The 23,839-nt window shown below is 43.4% G+C and overlaps 1 protein-coding gene across 1 annotated transcript in view; it reads right to left on the bottom strand.

The window, feature by feature from the left end:
* Positions 1-616: 616 nt before the first annotated feature.
* AGRP (agouti related neuropeptide) overlaps positions 617-23,839 on the bottom strand; it is a 41,032-nt gene continuing 17,809 nt past the window's right edge. Inside the window, exons 2-3 of the mRNA XM_086946474.1 lie at positions 13,225-13,310; positions 617-1,726 (exon numbers count right to left, since the gene is read on the bottom strand). Coding sequence (XP_086802600.1) covers positions 1,538-1,726; positions 13,225-13,310 — 275 coding nt within the window. The 3' untranslated portion in view covers positions 617-1,537. The remainder of the gene's footprint in view (positions 1,727-13,224; positions 13,311-23,839) is intronic.

The following is a 23,839-nucleotide window of genomic DNA, read 5'->3' as shown; positions in this document are numbered from 1 at the left end:
GAGATGTGCATAGGGGGTTCAGTATGACACAGAATTGAGGCGAAAATTGGGAACTTGAAATCTTCAATATAAGGTCCCAGAAAATGGACTAACCATGCAGGCTAAATATATTTTTCTGCTGGTTGGGAACAATAGAGATACAATGGGTTAATGCAGAGCTAGAATTCTAAAATTGAATAAAGAAACAAACGTTAACATTTGCAATGCATCTATAAATCCAGCTTTACAGGGCTATGTGCATCAAGGAATTCTGATGTTGATAACGTTCGACACCAGCCAACTTCTTTACCAACCACAGACAAGCTAAGACTTGTGGTCAGAGAAGAATCCCAGAGCAAGACAATGCACAACACATGTATCATAACATACACACTGCCAGTTCTACCAGTCTCTGGGTTGAAGGTCTTATGTTATAAAACACAAAAATGATATATCAGGACCCACAAATAGTTTAAATTTACAGCATACAATTTGACACATTTTTCAAAATTGTCCATCTTTCCAGAGGCCTGAGTGCAACTTGTAAATGCAGTAAGAAAAGCACTACTTTTATTGCAGATGTTTGAAATAAAATATGTCGAAACTTATTTTAATGGCACAGTGTACCAATCAGGAGGTAGAGCATTTGATGTTGCCTCGGTCTCCTTCCTTGAGAAGAATGACTGGCTGGTGGAAGGAGCAAGCCCTCTGTCCTCTCGTCTAAGTACCACTTGTAGTTTCAATTAGAATCTGCAGAGAATGTGAAAGGAGAGACACTAATTCCAGGTGAAATCAGAGAGGGAAATGAAGAGTAGTGTATTTCAGAGCTTGGAATTCCAGACCTTGGTCCCACAGGATTGGCCTAACAACTGGACGCGACCAACAAGCGAATTCTGCCGAAGAAGCAGTGAAAAACTGTTAACCTGATTAACGTGTAATATACGCCATAAACAAAATCTAGAAAGGATAAGGGTGGATAGCTATGGCACTACTATTTTATTTCACTGACATGGGATTCCAAATGCCATCTGAGAAAAATAATGATCGTTATCACTCACTGGATCCAACCATTGGCACTAGAAGATATTCACAGTTGGTGTTCATGCGCCCCAATCAACCCCTACATCGAAGTGTCTCTATGTCATACAGACCTCTGTTTTAGGCGTTGGTTGGTACTTGTGCAATGAGAGATAGTGTTCCTGTCAAGAGCGTCAATGAGGTCATTTGCTGAACAAATCTGAACCTTTGACTTAGAGAATTTATTTGGTATAATTAAAAGGATCTTTGAATTTACTGATAATACAATATAAAATAAACTGATGCTGTATCCGTGCTCATTTTTTCTTCACTTTACAGTGGTGGCAATGGCCTCCTGCATCTATTATTTGAGTTTCGATTTAGTGACTGGGATGGACAGATTGGCAGTCTCCATTGCCAAAAGATTCATATCCCAGTCACTAATGACCTTCACTCTTAACTCTCACTTGTTCCTTTTACTTCAAAGATGGCAACATTACAAATATATCACTTGTTTACAAATGGCCGCCCTTCTGGTTAGTCAGTTTTTGCCCAGGTGGCAGCTATGGCTGATTCTGCGGCAGTAGCAGTAGACCTTGTAGAATCGGCAGTGGCAGGTAGCACAAGGGTTGCAGCAGGGCACGTCCCCCATGCATAAGTCCAGAAGTTGTGCACACCTTTTAGGTGACCGTTCCTCCCTGTCTGCTGCTTCAATGCTATACGATATCACCTGCAGAAGAGTAGAAGGAAAAGTATTAGTTCTGTCATCACCAAGTTGACGCAAGCCCTGAAATGGAGCTAAATAAATCCCAAATGGAAGCCCACACTGCGCGAGATTTTAAGAGGAGACTGCGCTACATCACCTGCCTGTGCCTTCTGGCAAAGTTTGGGAGCACAGGTGTAGCCGGGGCGTGAAAATGTGGTCAGTCACTCTAAATTACAAAATGCAGACCTTTGGGTCCCTTTCAAGTCTTGTGAACAGGATGTTGAAACAAAAGTGTTAAATGGGATACAGTTTATACGGTTTCAACACAAATTATTGCAGCCTCTTTAGTGTATTGCATTTAGAACAGTATATAGGGATGTATTTACTCAATAATATGAGGCAGATGTAAGTTTGAGATTTCCCAACAAACAAGGGGGCATATTACCAACAACTAGCGATAATTATCGCTATGTTGGTTTAGCGGCAATATTTTTATCGCCGAGCTGCGGCGATTTTTATCGCTTAGGAACCTTGCTATTATCAAGGTTTATCTCCTAAGCGATAAAAATCGGCAGAAATGCATGAATATCGCTGAAAAGTCAGCGATATTCATGCATTACCGAGCTAATGCTCTTAGTCATGTTATCCACCTACCATTGGATAACATGGCTAAGAACTGCTCAGGGGCAGGGGTTAGCTTTTGGAGATATTCGCGCTTAGCGCGAATATCTCCAAAAGTTGGTAATAGGAGATAGTGATGTTAGCGGCTGTTTCCAGTCGCTAACATCTTGGCACGCCCACTTTGCATGTCATTAGTGATAAATATCACCGACATGCAAAGCGGGGCCCAAGATGGTCGCTATCTCCTACTAGCTGTAGCTAACTGGTGTTAGCGACAGCTAGGTAATAGGGAGATAATTTAATCTCTGCTTTCTTGGCTTTGAAAGCCAAAAAAGCGGAGATAAACCCCCTTGATAATATGCCTCAAGGTTTCACCATTTTTTCCAACCAGTCCACCTCCATACCTCCCCCCGGCCCGAGCCCTGCATGAAGCAAAATTACTGAGTAATAATGTCCAACTCTGTACTTATGAATCCCAGGAGCTGCATCTGCGTTTCTTCACAGCCACCACCAGCCCGCCTCTATGGATCACTGCCTGGTCTCGGATCTTTTCAAACTGCCAATATATTTTGGATAATTGTTTTACTGAAATCAGTCAATACCTAATCTAGGATACATTCCTTAAAATGTACTGCCCGAGGGAAGGTGTGCTCTTTGTAAACTGATACTTCGTGCTTTCAGAGAACTCTTGGACACCTCTTAGCCAGACGTGCTATTCCTGGCACTAGCAAAGCTGCAGTGTCTAGGAGAAACTGATTTCTGCATCAGCACAGTCTGCTAATCAACAGCAACAACTGGCTTTAAGTATATATTGCTAATTAAAGACGCAGCAGAAAGCCAAGTGTCCGTTTTCACCTCTCGAAGCCTGTTTTAATCTCAGCATTGGCTCAGTTTGCCTTTCTAACTGAACAAGCATTGGCATAGCCAATAGGTCTCTCCTTTGGGACCTGATAAGTGTTTAGCCATGCAACATTTGATGTTGTTGCACCAAGGATATTGTGCTGGATAACTAAACACTTATAAGGTCCCAAAGGCGAGACCTATTGGCTATGCCAATGCTTGCTTTTTAAGAACAGGCAGTAGTACCTGGGACCTCTAACTGCCCTTAAAAAATATTTTGAGAGCCCTTCCTATTTGGTAAACTGCAACTGTTTTGCGACCGCAATTGCAGTCGCAAAACAGTCATACATAGCTTCAGGAGTCGCTTTTAGGAAGGGGTGCCCTTGGAATGCCAATTCCTAATAGTGAGTCGCTAATCCTATTTTGCGATTCGCAAATTGATATATGACTCGCAAAATAGGATTAGTACAATGGCCACATGTTTTTTGTGGTCGCAAATGGAACTAAAACCCATTTTAGCCTGCAAAAAACGTTAGTACATCTGGCCCTGAATGTAGAGGACACTTCACCATTGGTAGATCCTGTAACATATATACAATTTAGTGGATAGCATTCTACAGTAGATTCTCATTCAGTTCAGTGCCTCCCCTAAACATTGGAAGATTTTCCATTATGACCTAACTCTAAATAACACCTTTATTTTCTATTTTATACAACTTTTAGTGTCCCAAAGACATAAGTAGATTTTAAAGCTGCGCAGCAATGGAAAATCCTACTCCTTGTGGTGCAAGTGGTATGCTCTTCATTAGAGCATCCTTTAACTGCAGAGAGTTTTCATCGTCATAGTCATAGCAAGACAGATGTCATTCTAATGACCGACTTTCAACTTGTGCATTCTTTTAAATTAATATAATTTAAACTTCATGTATGTATGTACATATGTTTATGGTATTCCTATAGCTCAAACCTAGCCAAAAGGTAGTGAAGCGCCTGTACATGGTCATAGATAATCATAAAGTCGAAGAGTAATAGGAGATGGAGCTGGGTTGAGGGTGGTTAATGTATTGTTGAATAGTGTTTTTAAAGAGGCGAGTCTTCAAATATTTCCTAAATTGGAGCAGTGTTGTGGCAGTCCTGATGGATGCAGGTATGTTGTTCCAGATCCTGGGATTTTGAATGGTTAACTGAAGAGAGGAGAGTCTTCTTAAAGGGAGGTTAGCAGAGCCATAAGCAGATATTTTACCGAACAGCCTTTTCAACTCATATAATATCTTTATTTTTTATTAAAACCATATTTCAATCTAATGCTGTTAAAACTGGATTTTATGTTCTAATTTTTTAATTAGTGCTGCTTGATTAAATTATTGTAACACCCTGAATGTGTTACACATAGCAGCCAGATAAAAAAGTTTATGAATTTAGCAAAACAAAATTGACGCCAAAAATCAAAATATGATTGTGTGTGTGAAAAGAGCAAGAAAGTTCAACCGTGATACCTCTAATGATTTTCCCTAACATTAATCTTTAAAACAAATATGTATAATTAAGAAAAGTACCTGGCTCCCCTCCTTGAGAGAAAATACAGTTCAACTGGAAAGCTAGCACACAAATTTTTCTGAAAATGCTATAGGCACCTGTATGTGTGAAGCCTTAACAGAGCTGCTGAACAAAGTAGCGCCAAATAAAAAACAAGGGGGCATATTCTCAAGGGGGTTTATCTCCGTTTTTTTGGCTTTAAAAGCCAAGAAAGCGGAGATACAATTATCTCCCTATTACCTAGCTGTCGCTAACACCAGTTAGCGACAGCTAGTAGGAGATAGCGACCATCTTGGGCCCCACTTTGCATGTCAGTGATATTTATCACTAATGACATGCAAAGTGGGCGTGCCAAGATGTTAGCGACTGGAAACAGTCGCTAACATCGCTATCTCCTATTACCAACTTTTGGAGATATTCGCGCTAAGCGCGAATATCTCCAAGAGCTAACAACTGCCCTGAGCAGTTCTTAGCCATGTTATCCAATGGGAGGTGGATAACATGGCTAAGAGCATTAGCTCGGTAATGCATGAATATCGCTGACTTTTCAGCGATATTCATGCATTGCGGCCGATTTTTATCGCATTTGCGATAAACCTTGGTAATACCAAGGTTTATTTGCGATAAAATTGCCGCAGCTTAGCGGTTAAATTTTGTCTCTAACCAAGCAATAGCGATAATTATCGCTATTGCTTGGTAATATGCCCCAAGTTTTTTTACACAACACCTTTTGTGATCATGGCACGAGGTTGGGACGGAAGCATGCATGGCTGTTTAATACACCAGCTGCCCCCATCCCCAACAAAAAGACAAATACTGTTGGCAACAGTGGCCCGGTGTAAAAAGCCAAAGTGCCCACTCCATTCAGACTCTCGAAGCATGAAATACGTTTAAAAAGAAATCAAAGCTGTACTCAGAAATCAGACGTATTAATCCCAGCAGGAGAGTTCCAACAAAATATGGCTGGCAAAGTAAATAAAATCACTGCATTATTCTAGATAAAGCCAGCGCTTTGCTAATGGAATTGGGTGAAGGTAGGCCGTACACAAAGAAATCCAGCACAAAGCGGCAGAAAGAAGAAAGTGTTTCTCTTTACCACAGCAGTACTAGGAGGGAAGTGTTGAGAAACCTCACTTTCTCACTTAGACATTACCCATCCTTCTTTCATTTTAATCCTGGTGGGGGGCACCTGGATATGATAAATAAAGATTTATTTTTTGTGGGTACCCCCAATCAGTTTTAAATCACTTCCTATCAACTGCACTTTTTCGTCGCATCACTATTTTCAGCCACTTGGTGACTTGCACTGCTTTATCACATTATATGTTACGTGTATTGTGTTGAATTTCATGGTCGTACGTTGGGTCATGTGACGTTTGTATGATTTGTTCCCCCTCCCTTATGCTCCGCCCTGAGTGTGGCTACACCAGGGCGTATTGCAAGCAGGCCCTATGATGAAGCATGTCACATACCTCGGTATGTGAGTGAGGGCAGTTTTTTCAAACAGATGAGTTTGTCTGTTCTGTTATTAGTTTTGTTGTGAGCTCTCCACCCCCATTGTGTGTGTACTTAAGTTTGTTTGGGGGCTATGGGTGGTAGAGTGTAATCCTTTGGCCCTCTCCCCTTCTTTGTGTAAAGTGACTTTAAGAGCGGCAGCTTAGCCGCAGGGGTATTTTCTGTGAATCCCGTGCTATTTTTAGCACTGGGCTATTCATTTCTGCACCATCACATCACGTTCTCACCTTATCTTATCCGATTTGTGATTACTCTCATCTATGTGGAGTAGGGAGATCAATATACTAGGAGAGTGAGTAACTCGACCGACTTCCCTCTCTCTAGCACATAATGGTGCTGATCCCAGGACTTTCTTTCAGGGATGACATAGTCTCTGACATTCTGGCAGGTCCATCTCTTTTAGGTGACAGTACAGTCTCAGCAGTATTAGCACAAGGGGAGGGTTGGGATACCCTTCTGGAACTAAAAAAAAACACAGGTGAAAACGATTTTACATGGGGCAATCCTCACTGAGTACCTACGGGTGAATGCTAGCCCAAGAGGACTCCTTGTAACTAATGAACCACTAATTTTTCTGGAGGATGAGGAATTCAGACGGGATTGGGCATTAATCTCTTGGAAATGCACGCGGGACTGGCTGGTTTTAATTATCCGCACAGCCAAACAACTAGCAGATGCCCTCCTGATAAAAATACAAACAACCGAAGCAGGACTCCAAGCGAATATTGTAATGGCGATATTCGACCAAAAATTGGACCAAATCAACACTGAACTCTCGGAATATAGAGACCATTTGATCCATTCAAAGATTTCGAAGCTTCAAAAGGATTTGAAGAATTTCTCTAGAGAAAAGGAGTATCCTTACACTACCACCGATAATGCCATCCAGAAACTTGCAGAAGGTAATAAGAGCAAACAACAAGGTCGTCCCTGTCAGTATACCACCAGCAGCTCTAGTGAGGGCAGCAGAAATGAGTTCCAACCGAAAAGGAGAGGAAGAGGGCGAGGGTTTTGGCGGGGTCGGAGACCACTGTTCTTCCAGCAACCTTTTCAACAATACCCCAATCAGGCCTATAATTGGCCGGTGATGGGATATCCCCCACCGGACCGTACCAAAACCAACACTATGAGAACCAAAGATTCCAAAATCCAGAATTTCAAAATGACCAGTTCCAACATTACCAAGGGCCTTTTTTAGGGAGAGGCCGGAGCAAGTGACGAGGCAAACAGAAGGGCCACGCACAAGTGAACTGGGACGACCAGGAAAACACCCAAACGGGTGACCAGGAGCATGGCACAGGGAGGCCTGCAGAGCACGAGCCGCGGACCTCCCTAGTGGTCAATCTATCTTCTCACCCCTTATCTCAACTACAAGAATGTGTACTTAACAAGGGGTTGGGATTTGTTCCGACGAATCAGCCAGATCTTTTCAAACTGCGACAGGACTTGGCCTTGTTCTTGGGCAACTTAAGACTGAGGGTCTTTTTTGCAGACCGGGAACCCTCCGGGGGTCCCAAGGGGGGCACTCCTTTTCGTCCCAAATCCACTTTCACACCACAATTGGCAGTACTTCCTCCCCAGATGGCTGCCTTTGAACAGGCAGTGATCCATGATTTGGAAACTTCCAATCTCACACAACCTCATCATTTTTCTAATCTCTTTAATTGCGAGAAACATGCTCTGAAGGAACTGGTTAAAAACAGAGATATTATTTTGAAACCGGCAGACAAAGGCGGGGCCACGGTAGTAATGGATCTAGAGGTGTATCGTTCAGAGTGTACCCGCCTTCTGTCTGACCAGAGGACCTATCGGAAACTGATGGAGGACCCTACTGATTTGATCACCAGGGAAATCATGATCACGGTAGAGGAGGCTAGAACTAACGATTGGATCACGGATCATGAAGCAGAGTTCTTAATTAACAAGCTACCTAAAACTCCGTATTTTTACGTCCTGCCAAAAATCCATAAAACAGTGAGACCCCCTCCCGGGAGACCTATTGTCTTCGGGATGGGGTCTTTGCTGGAGCCCCTCTCGCAATTTTGCGATTTTTTTCTGAAACCCATGGTACAGAAGTTGCCCACCTACCTCAGAGACAACTTTGATATTTTAAGCCTGTTGAAGGATGTCCCTTTCGATCCAGTAAATTAATTTCTTATAGGGCTTGATATAGAGGCCCTATATACCAACATCTCCCAATTGGAAACTCTCAGGGTGTTGGAGTCACTGCTCTTTGAAAGAGAATGGCCTTACGAAACACCACAAGCATTTATCCCACATCTGGCTGAGATAGCCCTCCCCAAAAACTTTTTTGATTTTGAGGGGGCAGTGTACCTCCAAACCCATGGAACATCAATGGGGAGCGTATTTGCTCCCAGTTTAGCAGGGTTATATGTGGGGGCTTTTGAGAATATGATGATTTTGGATGCCAATGGGCCTTGGGCTACACAATTGAGATTGTGGCGACGTTATATTGACGACATCTTGGTGATTTGGAGAGGCAACAGAACATCAGTCAAACGCTTTCTAGAATGGTTAAATGATCAGAACCCGTTCCTCCATTTCACCTCGACCGTTACTAAGACCAGTCTTCCCTTCTTGGATCTAGTGATAGAGCCATGTGAGGGTACCCTGAAAACCAAGGTATTCCACAAGCCTACAGACAAAAATGCCCTATTGGCATTCGAAAGTTTTCATCCCCGATCTCTACGGGAGAATTTGCCTGTAGGCCAGTTCTTCCGAATACGTCGGAACAGTTCGGACTAAACTGACTTTATTGTGGAATCCGACACCCTTACACAGAAATTACAACAGAGAGGTTATCCCTCTAGGGTCATTAAAAGTGCCAAGAAAAGGGCACTCAATGCAAATCGGGAATCACTACTTTCCAAAACCATTAGACCTCAATCTAACAAACCAGTCTTTGTGTCAACATTTAATACGGCGCCACAACAAGTTAGACGTCTGGTACTAAGGAACTGGAAAATACTTAACTCTGGGGGCATGAATATAGAGAAACCTCTCTTTTCATTCAAACGAAGCTAGAATTTAAAAGATCTTCTCATACACACGAGACCTAGGGACATGATGGTCATGAGGAGCGCGACTACTGTGGCAGGCTTGCCCAGACTTATGGGCCACACACGATGTGGCTCATGTAGTGTGTGCCATCTCACGAGTAACACTCAGTCAATTGACCTCGAACTCAGAACACCCTGGGAACAAAGATCGCACACGAATTGTAATTCCCAGGGTGTGATTTATTTGATTACTTGCCCCTGCAAGAAGATGTATGTAGAGATGGCGAGTAGGAAGGTGCGCACAAGAATAACAGAACATCGCAGCACAATCAGGTGTGGAAAAACCAACACTAAATTGAGAGCACATTTCTTAGAACAGGGCCATAGCAACGAAGAATTGTGAGAATAGAGCGAGTTACAAGTCTTTTCTTACACACATCATACCCTGCCTCCTCTGTAAGTCTTATTGTTTTTCCCGTGATGGAGTGAAACTACATCTCCCACCACTCATACTCATGGCACTTTCCCATTGACACGTCATGGCTCCCGTGATCAGCCGATCACGTGGGACGCCATTGGACGCGAGTGAGAAATTGAATTGCTTTATTAAGACTGCTCGTACTGCTAAATCACGGTCTTCACGGGGTCATGGATGAAAGGTCCCTACTACCAGTCTTGCACAACCCTATGCACCCCTTGACACTGAGATCGTACATGCATAATCGATTCTGCATAACACTATGCACCCACTGCCATCATAATCATGTGTGCAAATGGGGTCTTACCAATACCAACATGTTTTGTCATTATAACTTAGGTTGTGCTCCCGGGTTACCCTCCTGCCGGACACCAGTTCGAGTTTATACATCACATAAACTTGGTGAGTACTATGACGGGCGCACTAGATCACGCCCATTGTCTCACTATCGACACAATTGAGAGTGATGTGATTTGGAGAGATATGAGGTGTTAAGTAGTATGTGTGGACATATGCAGCTTTTCATTTTTATTTTTGTATACACACCGGCAATATCATTGAACGAATGTGTTGGGCTTCGATACTAGTGGAGGCATGTTTCTACTCGGGCAAGAAGCCAAATGGGTGCACTAACACTACTCTTGACCATAGCTGGAATTCAATTGTATGTTTTTTATAATATGGAAATAAGGAAAGGATATTAAGGAATGTAATATGCCTATACCATCTTTTCCCTTGTCTCTCAATAGTTAATGTTCTCCCTGATTAGTGGGAGCACTCTCTACACGTGACTAGAGGAGCTAGGATCAAAATAGACCGGCTTGAATTTCGGGGCAACAAAAACCGAATTATGGTAGTGCCTAAAAATTTGGTACAGGAAGCAACTACAGTGCTGAAGAAGACCGGAGTGACCTTTCGAGGCACAGTAAGACAGTCGAAACATGTTGACCACAGCAGAACTAGGAGGGAAGTCTTGAGAAACCTCACTTTCTCACTTAGACATTACCTATCCTTCTTTCATTTTAATCCTGGTGGGGGGCACCTGGATATGATAAATAAAGATTTATTTTTGTGGATACCCCCAATCAGTTTTAAATCACTTCCTATCAACTGCACTTTTTCGTTGCATCACTATTTTCAGCCACTTGGTGACTTGCACTGCTTTATCACATTATATTTTACGTGTATTGTGTTGAATTTCATGGTCGTACGTTGGGTCGTACGTATGTTTGAAGTGTTTAAAAAGTCCAAAATGCATTGTATTTTACTGCCAGGATGACGACAGTGAGCGTGCTGCGAAGTGGATTTGCCCCATCGGCTGTCAGGCCTTTCTGGTCTGCACGGCCCTGCGGTGACAGTGTGGTGTAGGGGAATTGTTACTAAATTGAGAGGAGGGGCATCGATGTTTCGGAGGGCCAGAGCTGCAGAGGAGCTCGTGCTTGGCTGCCAAAAGTTCCGAGTTCTGCCAGAGGGCGTTTTAAACACAAGCACTAGTGTTCCGTCCAAAAACACATTAAAACAAGTAATAAAGAGGCAGCTGAGAAAATGTGGGGAGGCAGGGGAAGGACAGTCTGTTAAAAGAGAAAGGAAGAGGCAGTGGGCAGGGAAGACTGTAGCGAGGTGATAGAAAAAATGAGAGCGACAACTCAGATAGAAGGGAACACAGGCGTTAGAGAGAGGCAGAGACAAGTTAGACTGAACTGTCTGTTCAGAGAGTGGGTTGGTGGGTAGGTGAAAAAGTGAGACCTGAAAGAGGCGAGACAGTTGAGAGAGGGCATACAGTGCCAGCTGAATTGGAGAGAGCGCGGTTATACAGTTTAGCGAGAGACGCAGATAGAGGCAGGTTAAACAAGTATTGGGCGCAAGTATAATGTATAATTAAAAGAAAACGCGAGTTGTGCGCACGCGCGCGACAGAAAAGGTGCTGTGCACGTCGCGCGCGTGAGGGTGAGCTGATCGCTGCTTTGGAAGCACTTCCAAAAGTGACTTCTAAATGTCTCGGCCGAGACCCGCGCATGCGCTGGATCAGGCTGAGACCTAAAAAGGAAAGCGAATGCAACTGATTTTTTAAGGCCTGAATTGGGATGAAGGAAATTACTATTGTATCTCCAGAAGCACTACTTGGGGGAGCTTTGAACGAAGCCTATCTGGTAGGAAGATATGGGAGAGAGTCAGAGGCTACTTACAGAAACAAGTACCTGTAGCCCTTCCGAAACCAATGACTCCTGAGCATCAGTCCACAAGTTGCTCTGCACTTTACATTTCGCTGGTTCTAACCTCAGATCATGTGACAACTTTAGTCATTTCTGACTTTAACACCAACACTGCACGATTTTGCAACCATACAAATAACTTCAAAGAGAGGTGATCTGCATAGAAAATAAGGAGTAAATGCGGCCAGTGACTGCTGAGTGATTACAGTCATGTAGGTGAACAGTTTAGAAATGGAGTAAACACTTGTAAATTAGACAGGACATACATTAATATGATCCATACAATCCATGTTGAATTCAGGCTAACAGATTGGGGGTTCCTGGTAGATGAGTGTGCGGGGGAGGTAAAGAGCAAAACACACACAGATGATGGACGGAATGCAGAGCAAATCAAACATTCAGCCCCCGTTCAAGAGATCTGGGTTAAATCCATTGCTCTTTTGCTCACCATGCCACCCCAGTTTAGAGTCAGCCATATGCAAATCAGTCTTGACCCTGTGCCTCATGGGAACAGTCCAGCCTGAACTGTCAAGCCAGGTCCTCCCTGGACCGGAAACAAGCATCCTGGGACCGGTTTCAGGGCATCACCCCTCATCAGCCAGGCTAGCTTGAATTCAGTGGCACAGTGAGCCCGGGACCCATGTCTGGGCATACCCCGCACACAAAGGGTGGGAAAGCAAAAGACACACAGATGATGGGCGGAATGTAGAGCAAATCAAACATTCACCCCCAGTCAAGAGATCTGGGTTAAATCCATCATTCTTTTGCCCACTATACCAGCCCAGTTTATACCCAGCCAAATGCAAATTAGTATTGACCCGTGCCTCATGGGAACAGTCGAACCTGAACTGGCTAGCCAGGTCCTTCCTGCCTTGCCTGGCAATTCGGGCTGGACTGTTTCCATTGGGCGCAGGGTCAAGACTGATTTGCATATGACTGGGTTCAAACTGGAATGGCAACAGTAGAAAAACAACGATGGATTTAGGTACAGATCTCTGTACTGGGGTGAATGTATGACATTGTTCTGTATTCTGTCTATCAATTGTTCTTTTTTCATGGGGAGATAAAGGGGGCAGGTCCTAAAGTGAGTCTGTGATTTACAGTAATCCTTACCACTGATGACGCGCTTTGAGACAGTTTTGTCAAACAGGACAGCGCGCCGGTGCAGAGGGACAAATAAGTGCACTGAGCACTAGCGCGAATTGAGACAAGGAGGGTGGGTAAGCGGAGATGAAGGTTATTGGAGTGAAAACGATGGGGAGGAGCATAACAAGAAGCATAAATGGATATCAGTCTTACCCTGGGGTTCAGGAGTTGGTAATCACTCTTCGGCTCTTGAACTTGTTCAGAAGCCGTCCTGGCAAGCTCTTGTCTTGCTGAAGTGCCTGCAACATTCGGAGATTCACAAACAACTCAATATTTGTAGGTCACTGCTTGACTCGGTTCAGTTACAAATTGTTCGGATTTTGGTAGCGCATAAATGTAACAAATCACGAGCCTCAAGGATGTAAGTAGATGACCGTGGATTTATTTGGAGATCACAGGTTTTCAGTTTTATAGACATACTTATTCTTAGGTGATTCACAGTAACAATAACATTTTGAACACACATATTGTCAATATATACCTCGTGCCATTACAGATGAATACCACAGACTATGAGGCCGAGATCAATAGGCTCTTAGGAGTCAGACAACATTACAGACCATTACCCAGAGACCCTACTAAAGAATTACAAAACATCATTACCAATATGGTCTCTGAAGCCAAAGAGAAAAAGTGGATTACTGCCAAAGAGGTGGAGTTCTTGATCAGCCCCGCATCCAGGATTCCGGCATTTTACATTGTGCCAAAAATACACATGGCCCAGGGACCACCCCCGGGTGCCTGGTAGTATCGGGCATCCAATCTCTATTAGAACCACTGTCCCAATTTTCTGATTTTTTTCTACGCAAGTGTGTGGTCTCACAATTATCCTATATACAGGACACCACCGACTTTTTGCGACATCTTGAAGCGGTGACATATGACCCCACTGAACAATTCTTAGTGACTATTGACATCGAGTCACTGTACACCAACATCCCCCAGGAGGCTATGCTGGTGGCAGCAGCCCGCTCCCTGGGGGAATGTGAATGGTTATACGATACTTTATAATCAGAAGGGGGAAAGAATCACTGGTCCTGCTTAAACCTTGGGCTCACAAGTCAAGGACCTGGTATCTCCCAAACATATATGACTCTCATACACGTGTATATTGATAGTGATGGTCTCTCTTTTGCGGTATATACTGTGTCCCCGCTTTTCTACACGTGCGTGCGTAATCATTGAGTCATTTTTTGTCTTGTGCACCCTCCACCAGGAGGTTTGCCTTAAGGTTTAAGGCAGTAGTGATCGTGGAAAGTGGGGGGTAGTGGTGTGATTAATAAAAAATCCGGAAGGCCAGACGAGAACACTTTAATAAGTCTGGGTTCGGACTATAGTTAAAAATTACGGATGCACTTTGCGAATTGATGAGGGATTCTAGTGCATTGCATTGGTATTGTTAAAAAGAGGTCAACATGTTTCAGCCTTTGGTAGTCAGTAGATCTATAGGCTTTCGTCAGGACCAATGGGGATAAGTGAATAGTGAAAAAAAATTGTGAGAAGAATAAAGGAATATTGACCTGATTCTTCGCGACTTTAAGGTTTCATTGTACCTGCAAATGTAAAAAACACGCACACAGACAGCGACAAATAGGGAGAAGGGGTATGGAAAAACACATAATTATGTACAATAGTACCTTAATTTTTATATAAGGAACTAGAAAATGGCAATACTTCCCGTCATACTCATTTCGGGCGTCAACTCTTCCATTCTCATGCTTCGTTTCGACTTATATTGAGGTGCCCATAGTTCTGACAATAATACTGTAGTGAAGTGCTCATAGTTCTAACCATTTCACTGTGCGTGGTCTATCGTGAAATACGCTAAACAGTGCGGAAGTTTTGTGTCACTGCATACATTCTAAGTATTCCAAAGATGTGGTTATTGGGGTTTAAAGGCGTGCTAATGGTGCCGATGAGGTTTACCACGAGTCGTTGGTTTAGCGTGGTTGCATTCATGCTCAATACGCTGCGCGCGCTCTTTGAAATGCGCATACCTTGTCTTATTTCGGAAATTGCTCCCTCGGGGATTTAGGCTGATCGAGAGAGGCCTTACTGCAAGGTATCAGAAAGGGGGGAGTTATCGAGTGCGCTTTATTTACTTACGGTTTCCCGTTTCTTGAGTGCGTCTAGTTTTTCCCAGTACCTTAGTGCCTTCTTACTCGGTCCCGGCAGCATGTGCTGACTCTGCCTCTCCTCACCCGGAACTACAGGGTGATGCGGTTCCTGGTTGATTTTAACTCCGTGGCGGTGGAAATAGAAGAAATACTTCAGCAATAGGTGCCGAAGGTCTCTTTTAAAATAAAACCCACCATTATTATTGGTAAATAAAGGAGTGCATAAATTAGAAAAAATGGGGGAATTATGTGTATAAAGGAACCGTTGTTATTTTGTTTTCAATAAGTGAGAGAGGCTCATGAGTTGTTGCGCTTTAAGGTTGAATGCAGAGATTTTGTTAGATGGGTCTTTTTTGAACTACAGTATTGGGCTTGTTTTTTGGGATCATTAGTAGAGTACATAGTTTGTGATCACCAAGGATGGGCAGAGATACTGGGCCATTGGGGTACCCTATTGAGGTGGATTGTTGAGAGTTGAAGTCTCAGATCATCTGTTGAGAGATAACCATGGAACAGAATCGTTCAGGCCCAAGGTATCTGTTTTTAACCTGTGAACCCAACGCTGTTCTTTCTCGAACAGTATGTTTTCCGCGTTTTTGTCGATTGTCTCAAGGCTTTCCAGGATCACCCAGTGGAGATCATTGACAGTGTGTTCTTTTTCTTTATAGTGTGATGACATCTTAGTTGTGCTTTTCTGACAGTTCACATTACTCCTGTGTTCACTGAGTCTCTGTTTCGCTTTTCGGCATGTCATCCCAATATATCTCATGTTGCACGGGCATGTGATCATATATACCACGTGGCTGGTGTTACAGTTGGTGTGTCTTTTTAATTTCCATAACATGTTTGGGAGTAATTGCAATTCTTTTGTTGGCTTTGTAGTGGCACAGGCTACGCAGGAACCACAAGGATAGTGTCCAGTAATTGGAGGATTATTCCAGAGGCCTGGTTGTTGTTTCTTTTTTCTAGGTGGGGGTCTCGTGTGGACCAGCAGATCCTTGATATTGGTGCTCCTTTTCTTGGCAAATCTTGGTTTTAGCCAGGTCAGGGTGTTTGATGTAATAATCTTCCAGTTGCGGTTGATTATTTTCTTCACCTGATTTGTTATTGGGCTATACGTTGTTACGCACGTAGTCCTGTCTTCAATCTGTTTTGGGTGACTTTCGAGGAGAGATTCTCTCGGTTGATTTCTGGCTCGTTTCGCACAGGAGTTGATTATTCTTTTTGGGTAGTCTCTGGTTGTTAGTTTCTCACAGAGATCTTTTGCTTGCGTTTTATAGTCATTTATTGAGCTGCAATTTCTTCTCAGCCGTAAGAACTGGCTGTACGGAAGGTTTTCCCTTAGCGGGCGGGGGTGAAAACTGTTGAAGGATAGTAGACTGTTTTTTGCAGTGGGTTTGAAAAACGTTCTTGTTTGTAGGCTGTCTTCCTTGGCAAAAATGGTGATGTCCAAGAAATCCAGGCTATGTGCATTGGATGTGAATGTGAACTTTAGACATTCGTCCTGATCGTTCAGCCACCTGTGAAAATCTGTTAGTGACGTATTGTCCCCTCTCCAGATTAGGAAAATATCGTCGATATATCTCTTCCAAAAGAGTATATGACGAGAAAAGGGGTTATGCGCGTTGTGTACATAGGTCTGTTCAAAAGTGCTCACATACAGACCTGCTACGCTAGGCGCAAAGGTGCTGCCCATCGATGTTCCATGTTGCTGGAGGTAGAGGGTGTCCTTGTATTGGAAAAAGTTTTCCATAAGGGCCAATCTACAACATTCCAATACGAAATGTCTTGGGGTCCGGTGTGGCCAGTCAATGTTAAACACGATGGTTTCGAGAGTCTCTAAAGTTTTCTGTTGCGGAAGGCTTGTATAGAGGCTTTCGACGTCCAGTCCTACTAGGAGCATACTACTTTCCGAGTACTCGAAGTTTTGTAGCAAATTGATCAAGTCTCGTGTGTCTTTTAGGTAAGTAGGAGTGGCTTGGACCAGTGGTCTCAAGTACTGGTCCGCAAATTGCGATAGTGGCTCTAAAATAGAATTGATCCCCGAGACAATTGGTCTTCCTGGTGGTGGCATCTTGTCTTTGTGCGTTTTGGGCAGAGAATAAAAGTAGGGCGTGACTGGTGTTCTTGTTATTAAATAGTCCGCCTCTTTCTTTGATATCCAGTTGTTACATTCTGCTTCCTCAATCATTAATGATATTGTTCTTTGTAGGCGCGCTGTTGGGTCGGTTGTGATCACTTGGTAGAATTTAGTGTCTGCCAGTAGGTCCATGCATTGTCTATCATATCCTTCTCTTGTGAGCTCACAAGAGAAGGATATGATAGACAATGCATGGACCTACTGGCAGACACTAAATTCTACCAAGTGATCACAACCGACCCAACAGCGCGCCTACAAAGAACAATATCATTAATGATTGAGGAAGCAGAATGTAACAACTGGATATCAAAGAAAGAGGCGGACTATTTAATAACAAGAACACCAGTCACGCCCTACTTTTATTCTCTGCCCAAAACGCACAAAGACAAGATGCCACCACCAGGAAGACCAATTGTCTCGGGGATCAATTCTATTTTAGAGCCACTATCGCAATTTGCGGACCAGTACTTGAGACCACTGGTCCAAGCCACTCCTACTTACCTAAAAGACACACGAGACTTGATCAATATGCTACAAAACTTCGAGTACTAAGAAAGTAGTATGCTCCTAGTAGGACTGGACGTCGAAAGCCTCTATACAAGCCTTCCGCAACAGAAAACTTTAGAGACTCTCGAAACCATCGTGTTTAACATTGACTGGCCACACCGGACCCCAAGACATTTCGTATTGGAATGTTGTAGATTGGCCCTTATGGAAAACTTTTTCCAATACAAGGACACCCTCTACCTCCAGCAACATGGAACATCGATGGGCAGCACCTTTGCGCCTAGCGTAGCAGGTCTGTATGTGAGCACTTTTGAACAGACCTATGTACACAACGCGCATAACCCCTTTTCTCGTCATATACTCTTTTGGAAGAGATATATCGACGATATTTTCCTAATCTGGAGAGGGGACAATACGTCACTAACAGATTTTCACAGGTGGCTGAACGATCAGGACGAATGTCTAAAGTTCACATTCACATCCAATGCACATAGCCTGGATTTCTTGGACATCACCATTTTTGCCAAGGAAGACAGCCTACAAACAAGAACGTTTTTCAAACCCACTGCAAAAAACAGTCTACTATCCTTCAACAGTTTTCACCCCCGCCCGCTAAGGGAAAACCTTCCGTACAGCCAGTTCTTACGGCTGAGAAGAAATTGCAGCTCAATAAATGACTATAAAACGCAAGCAAAAGATCTCTGTGAGAAACTAACAACCAGAGACTACCCAAAAAGAATAATCAACTCCTGTGCGAAACGAGCCAGAAATCAACCGAGAGAATCTCTCCTCGAAAGTCACCCAAAACAGATTGAACACAGGACTACGTGCGTAACAACGTATAGACCAATAACAAATCAGGTGAAGAAAATAATCAACCGCAACTGGAAGATTATTACATCAAACACCCTGACCTGGCCAAAACCAAGATTTGCCAAGAAAAGGAGCACCAATATCAAGGATCTGCTGGTCCACACGAGACCCCCACCTAGAAAAAAGAAACAACAACCAGGCCTCTGGAATAATCCTCCAATTACTGGACACTATCCTTGTGGTTCCTGCGTAGCCTGTGCCACTACAAAGCCAACAAAAGAATTGCAATTACTCCCAAACATGTTATGGAAATTAAAAAGACACACCAACTGTAACACCAGCCACGTGGTATATATGATCACATGCCCGTGCAACATGAGATATATTGGGATGACATGCCGAAAAGCGAAACAGAGACTCAGTGAACACAGGAGTAATGTGAACTGTCAGAAAAGCACAACTAAGATGTCATCACACTATAAAGAAAAACAACACACTGTCAATGATCTCCACTGGGTGATCCTGGAAAGCCTTGAGACAATTGACAGAAACGCAGAAAACATACTGTTCGAGAAAGAACAGCGTTGGGTTCACAGGTTCAAAACAGATACCTTGGGCCTGAACGATTCTGTTCCATGGTTATCTCTCAACAGATGATCTGAGACTTCAACTCTCAACAATCCACCTAAATAGGGTACCCCAATGGCCTAGTATCTCTGCCCATCCTTGGTGATCACAAACTATGTACTCTACTAATGATCCCAAAAAACAAGCCCAATACTGTAGTTCAAAAAAGACCCATCTAACAAAATCTCTGCATTCTACCTTAAAGCGCAACAACTCATGAGCCTCTCTCACTTATTGAAAACAAAATAACAACGGTTCCTTTATACACATAATTCCCCCATTTTTTCTAATTTATGCACTCCTTTATTTACCAATAATAATGGTGGGTTTTATTTTAAAAGAGACCTTCGGCACCTATTGCTGAAGTATTTCTTCTATTTCCACCGCCACGGAGTTAAAATCAACCAGGAACCGCATCACCCTGTAGTTCCGGGTGAGGAGAGGCAGAGTCAGCACATGCTGCCGGGACCGAGTAAGAAGGCACTAAGGTACTGGGAAAAACTAGACGCACTCAAGAAACGGGAAACCGTAAGTAAATAAAGCGCACTCGATAACTCCCCCCCTTCTGATACCTTGCAGTAAGGCCTCTCTCGATCAGCCTAAATCCCCGAGGGAGCAATTTCCGAAATAAGACAAGGTATGCGCATTTCAAAGAGCGCGCGCAGCGTATTGAGCATGAATGCAACCACGCTAAACCAACGACTCGTGGTAAACCTCATCGGCACCATTAGCACGCCTTTAAACCCCAATAACCACATCTTTGGAATACTTAGAATGTATGCAGTGACACAAAACTTCCGCACTGTTTAGCGTATTTCACGATAGACCACGCACAGTGAAATGGTTAGAACTATGAGCACTTCACTACAGTATTATTGTCAGAACTATGGGCACCTCAATATAAGTCGAAACGAAGCATGAGAATGGAAGAGTTGACGCCCGAAATGAGTATGACGGGAAGTATTGCCATTTTCTAGTTCCTTATATAAAAATTAAGGTACTATTGTACATAATTATGTGTTTTTCCATACCCCTTCTCCCTATTTGTCGCTGTCTGTGTGCGTGTTTTTTACATTTGCAGGTACAATGAAACCTTAAAGTCGCGAAGAATCAGGTCAATATTCCTTTATTCTTCTCACAATTTTTTTCACTATTCACTTATCCCCATTGGTCCTGACGAAAGCCTATAGATCTACTGACTACCAAAGGCTGAAACATGTTGACCTCTTTTTAACAATACCAATGCAATGCACTAGAATCCCTCATCAATTCGCAAAGTGCATCCGTAATTTTTAACTATAGTCCGAACCAAGACTTATTAAAGTGTTCTCGTCTGGCCTTCCGGATTTTTTATTAATCACACCACTACCCCCCACTTTCCACGATCACTACTGCCTTAAACCTTAAGGCAAACCTCCTGGTGGAGGGTGCACAAGACAAAAAATGACTCAATGATTACGCACGCACGTGTAGAAAAGCAGGGACACAGTATATACCGCAAAAGAGAGACCATCACTATCAATATACACGTGTATGAGAGTCATATATGTTTGGGAGATACCAGGTCCTTGACTTGTGAGCCCAAGGTTTAAGCAGGACCAGTGATCCTTTCCCCCTTCTGATTATAAAGTTACCTACGGAGACTGAAAGGATTCTCACTCTGCCTCCCCCACCCCCATGATTATACATGGTTATACGATACCTCACAGACCTTCGTGTTGCAGTGCATTGAAATTGCGCTCACACGCAATTGTTTTGCGTACAAAGATCAGCTTTACCTCCAAACGTCTGGAACTTCAATTGGGGCTTCTTTGCCCCCAGCCTGGCCTGCATATATGTGGGCCAGTTTGAAACCAACTTTATTTACCATCCATCGAATCTCTTCCAGGGGAACATTGTCCTCTGTAAGAGGTATATCGATGATATTCAGTGCATTTAGAGAGGCCCAGAGGAAGCACTCAGGGATTTCTTACTCTGGCTGAACAATCTGGACGGATGCCTAAGATTCACGTGGACAATGGATCGCCATGAAGCCACCTTCTTGGATCTGGATATTAAAGCTGAGGAGAATAAACTGATAACCAACGCCCATCAAAAACTGACGGACAAGAACTCCCTTTTGCATTACAGATCTTTGCATCCGAGGGCCCTCCGGGACAACCTCTCGGTAGGACAGTTTTTTCGCTACCGGCGAAATTGTACATCCACTGCTAGCTTCTTGGAACAGACCGAGGACCTGTTGAAAAAACTGATGACCAGAGTCTATCCACAAAAAATCATCAAACAAGCACATAAGCAGGCCCTTAATACCCCTAGAGAAGCCCTTCTGGAAAGAAGTAAGAAAGACCCAGAGGATTGCATACCTGTGGTCACTACATTCGGTCCGTGTTCCACCAGGATAAGAAAAATTATCTAGAAGCATTGGCATTTGCTTAGTACAACATCAATGCAAATGCCCCAGCCCAGATTCGCTTTCAAGCGCTCTACTAATTTGAGGGACCGACTGGTACATACTCGACCTCAACAGGATAGGCAGGACCAGTCCATTCCCCTGGGACATTACACATGCGGTGGATGCACAGTCTGTGCACTCACTACTAAAACAAAAACAGTGACCCTCTCAAATGGCAGAGAATGGCATCTTAAAAAAATAAATAAATTCAGCAATTGTAATTCAACTAACGTCATATACAGGATCACATGTCCGTGTGGCATGCACTACATAGGCCTCACCACCAGGAAGATAAAAACTAGAATCCAGGAACATCTGAGCACTTTGAAACTAGGTAAACTCACCACAAAACTAGTTCAACATTTTGCTATCCTCAAACACCAGCCCAGGGACCTGCAGTGTGTAGTTATGGAACGGGTGGTTGGGGACCAATTCAACATGGAAAACAGACTGCTAAAAAAAGAGGCCTGCTGGATATTTCAGGAGGGCACGGACCAGACGGGACTGAACGACCTTATAGAGTGTAACAGGATATCCTCTATATAAAGTGGGTTATTCAGGTATCACTCCAATCGAGCCCATAGATACACCAGAAATATGGACCCATTAACTATATGGAGTGACAGGAGGACTTGCGGCTACATTACTAAATCATACAGAAAGAACTACTGTATGACAGTAAAGAGGCATGGCCCTGATGTCCGAAATTATCACGTTACAAAATAAATAGAGAGATGATTCTAGAGGGAGGGCGGTAGCAACAGGCCACCGCTGGGCAGCAGGATCTTAATCGTGTACAAAAGGTACCGCTGTGCACAACCCCTTGAACCACAGTTAAAGCTAGAATATCCTCATGTTAGCAAAAACACCAATAATAAAGACAATTTAATACGGAGAAAAAAGAAATATAAATACATACATATAAAACACCTAGAAACCTGTATTTGTGTACTGTATTTTATCACTCACTTAGCATATTGAATAATTCAAGCGTCCATGTGATGTGCCCAATATCAAATACACGACTTTAGGCAGTAGTATTCTATGCAATCACAGTTTCTCTACCCCTTTCCAAGATGGCCTCCATCTCGGACGTAGCCACGCCCCCGTAACGTCATGGACGCTAGCAGTGGGCGTGGCCTCAAACGCCGACTGCAGCGAGGACAACAAACAACTTTATTAAGGCTGTCTGCATTCATCAAAAACACAGGGGTCTTAGCAGAAGCCACATTCCTGCATTTCGCGGTAAGCGTGTAAATGTTAACTTAATGTGTGACTGCTTTCTGGGATAAGAAGGTTAGCGATCCCGAGTGTGGACAACATGCGAGACTTAAATACCGGTTGATGGGCGTATGCGCCCGTATCTCGCACAACGATTATGGAATAGCGCGACACCCTGGGATTAGGGAGATAGATGCCCGCACTTTTCAAAATACTACCTAATATCTCAAGGGCAGCTTCGTGAGGGAGCATAGTCAAAATACTAAAATCGGACCGCGGACGAGGCATCACAATGGCCCCGCAGTAACTCCCGTAAGCATGTGGGATAACCTTAGCATATAATTCAGCTAAAGAGCGGTACACCAAATAGAGGGCAAAATGCTTTCCTTTTTCTTAAAAACCAACCAGGGATTATTCAAGCTTCATTGTGAGTATTCATACGGGCGTAATCTTGCAATAAACCCTGTTTGATGCATGTTTTTATGTATGTTGTTTTACGTTGTAGACTGACCAAAGGCAGTTTCCGGTAGCAACAAAGATAGCTACAAACACCAGATCTTTTCCAATTTCATCTACGGGGGCACTGGTACACGCATGAACAGTGGCTACCTGGTAAACAATAAAGAGGTTATATATGGCAGACATCTGTTACACCACTTTCCGATTGATGATCACTCTATGTATATTTGTCCAGTGAATGTGTCTTAGTCAAGCCACTTAAGATGTGTAATGTAATCATGTGGTATATGTGTTGTTTGTGTGTAACTACAGGTACAATAAATGGAGAAGTAAGGTGCAGACAAGACGCAGACCCAAACCCTGATGAAGTTGCCGGTAAATCTAAACAGGCAATGAAACATGCTGGTTTTTAATAGAGCGGGCTCACAGCAA

This window comes from Lissotriton vulgaris, chromosome 12 (genome assembly GCF_964263255.1).
Source record: "Lissotriton vulgaris chromosome 12, aLisVul1.2, whole genome shotgun sequence".
NCBI classification, from domain to species: Eukaryota; Metazoa; Chordata; class Amphibia; order Caudata; family Salamandridae; genus Lissotriton; species Lissotriton vulgaris.
The sequence above is the reverse complement of the archived record's forward strand: the minus strand, read 5'-3'. Positions and strand labels throughout refer to the sequence as shown.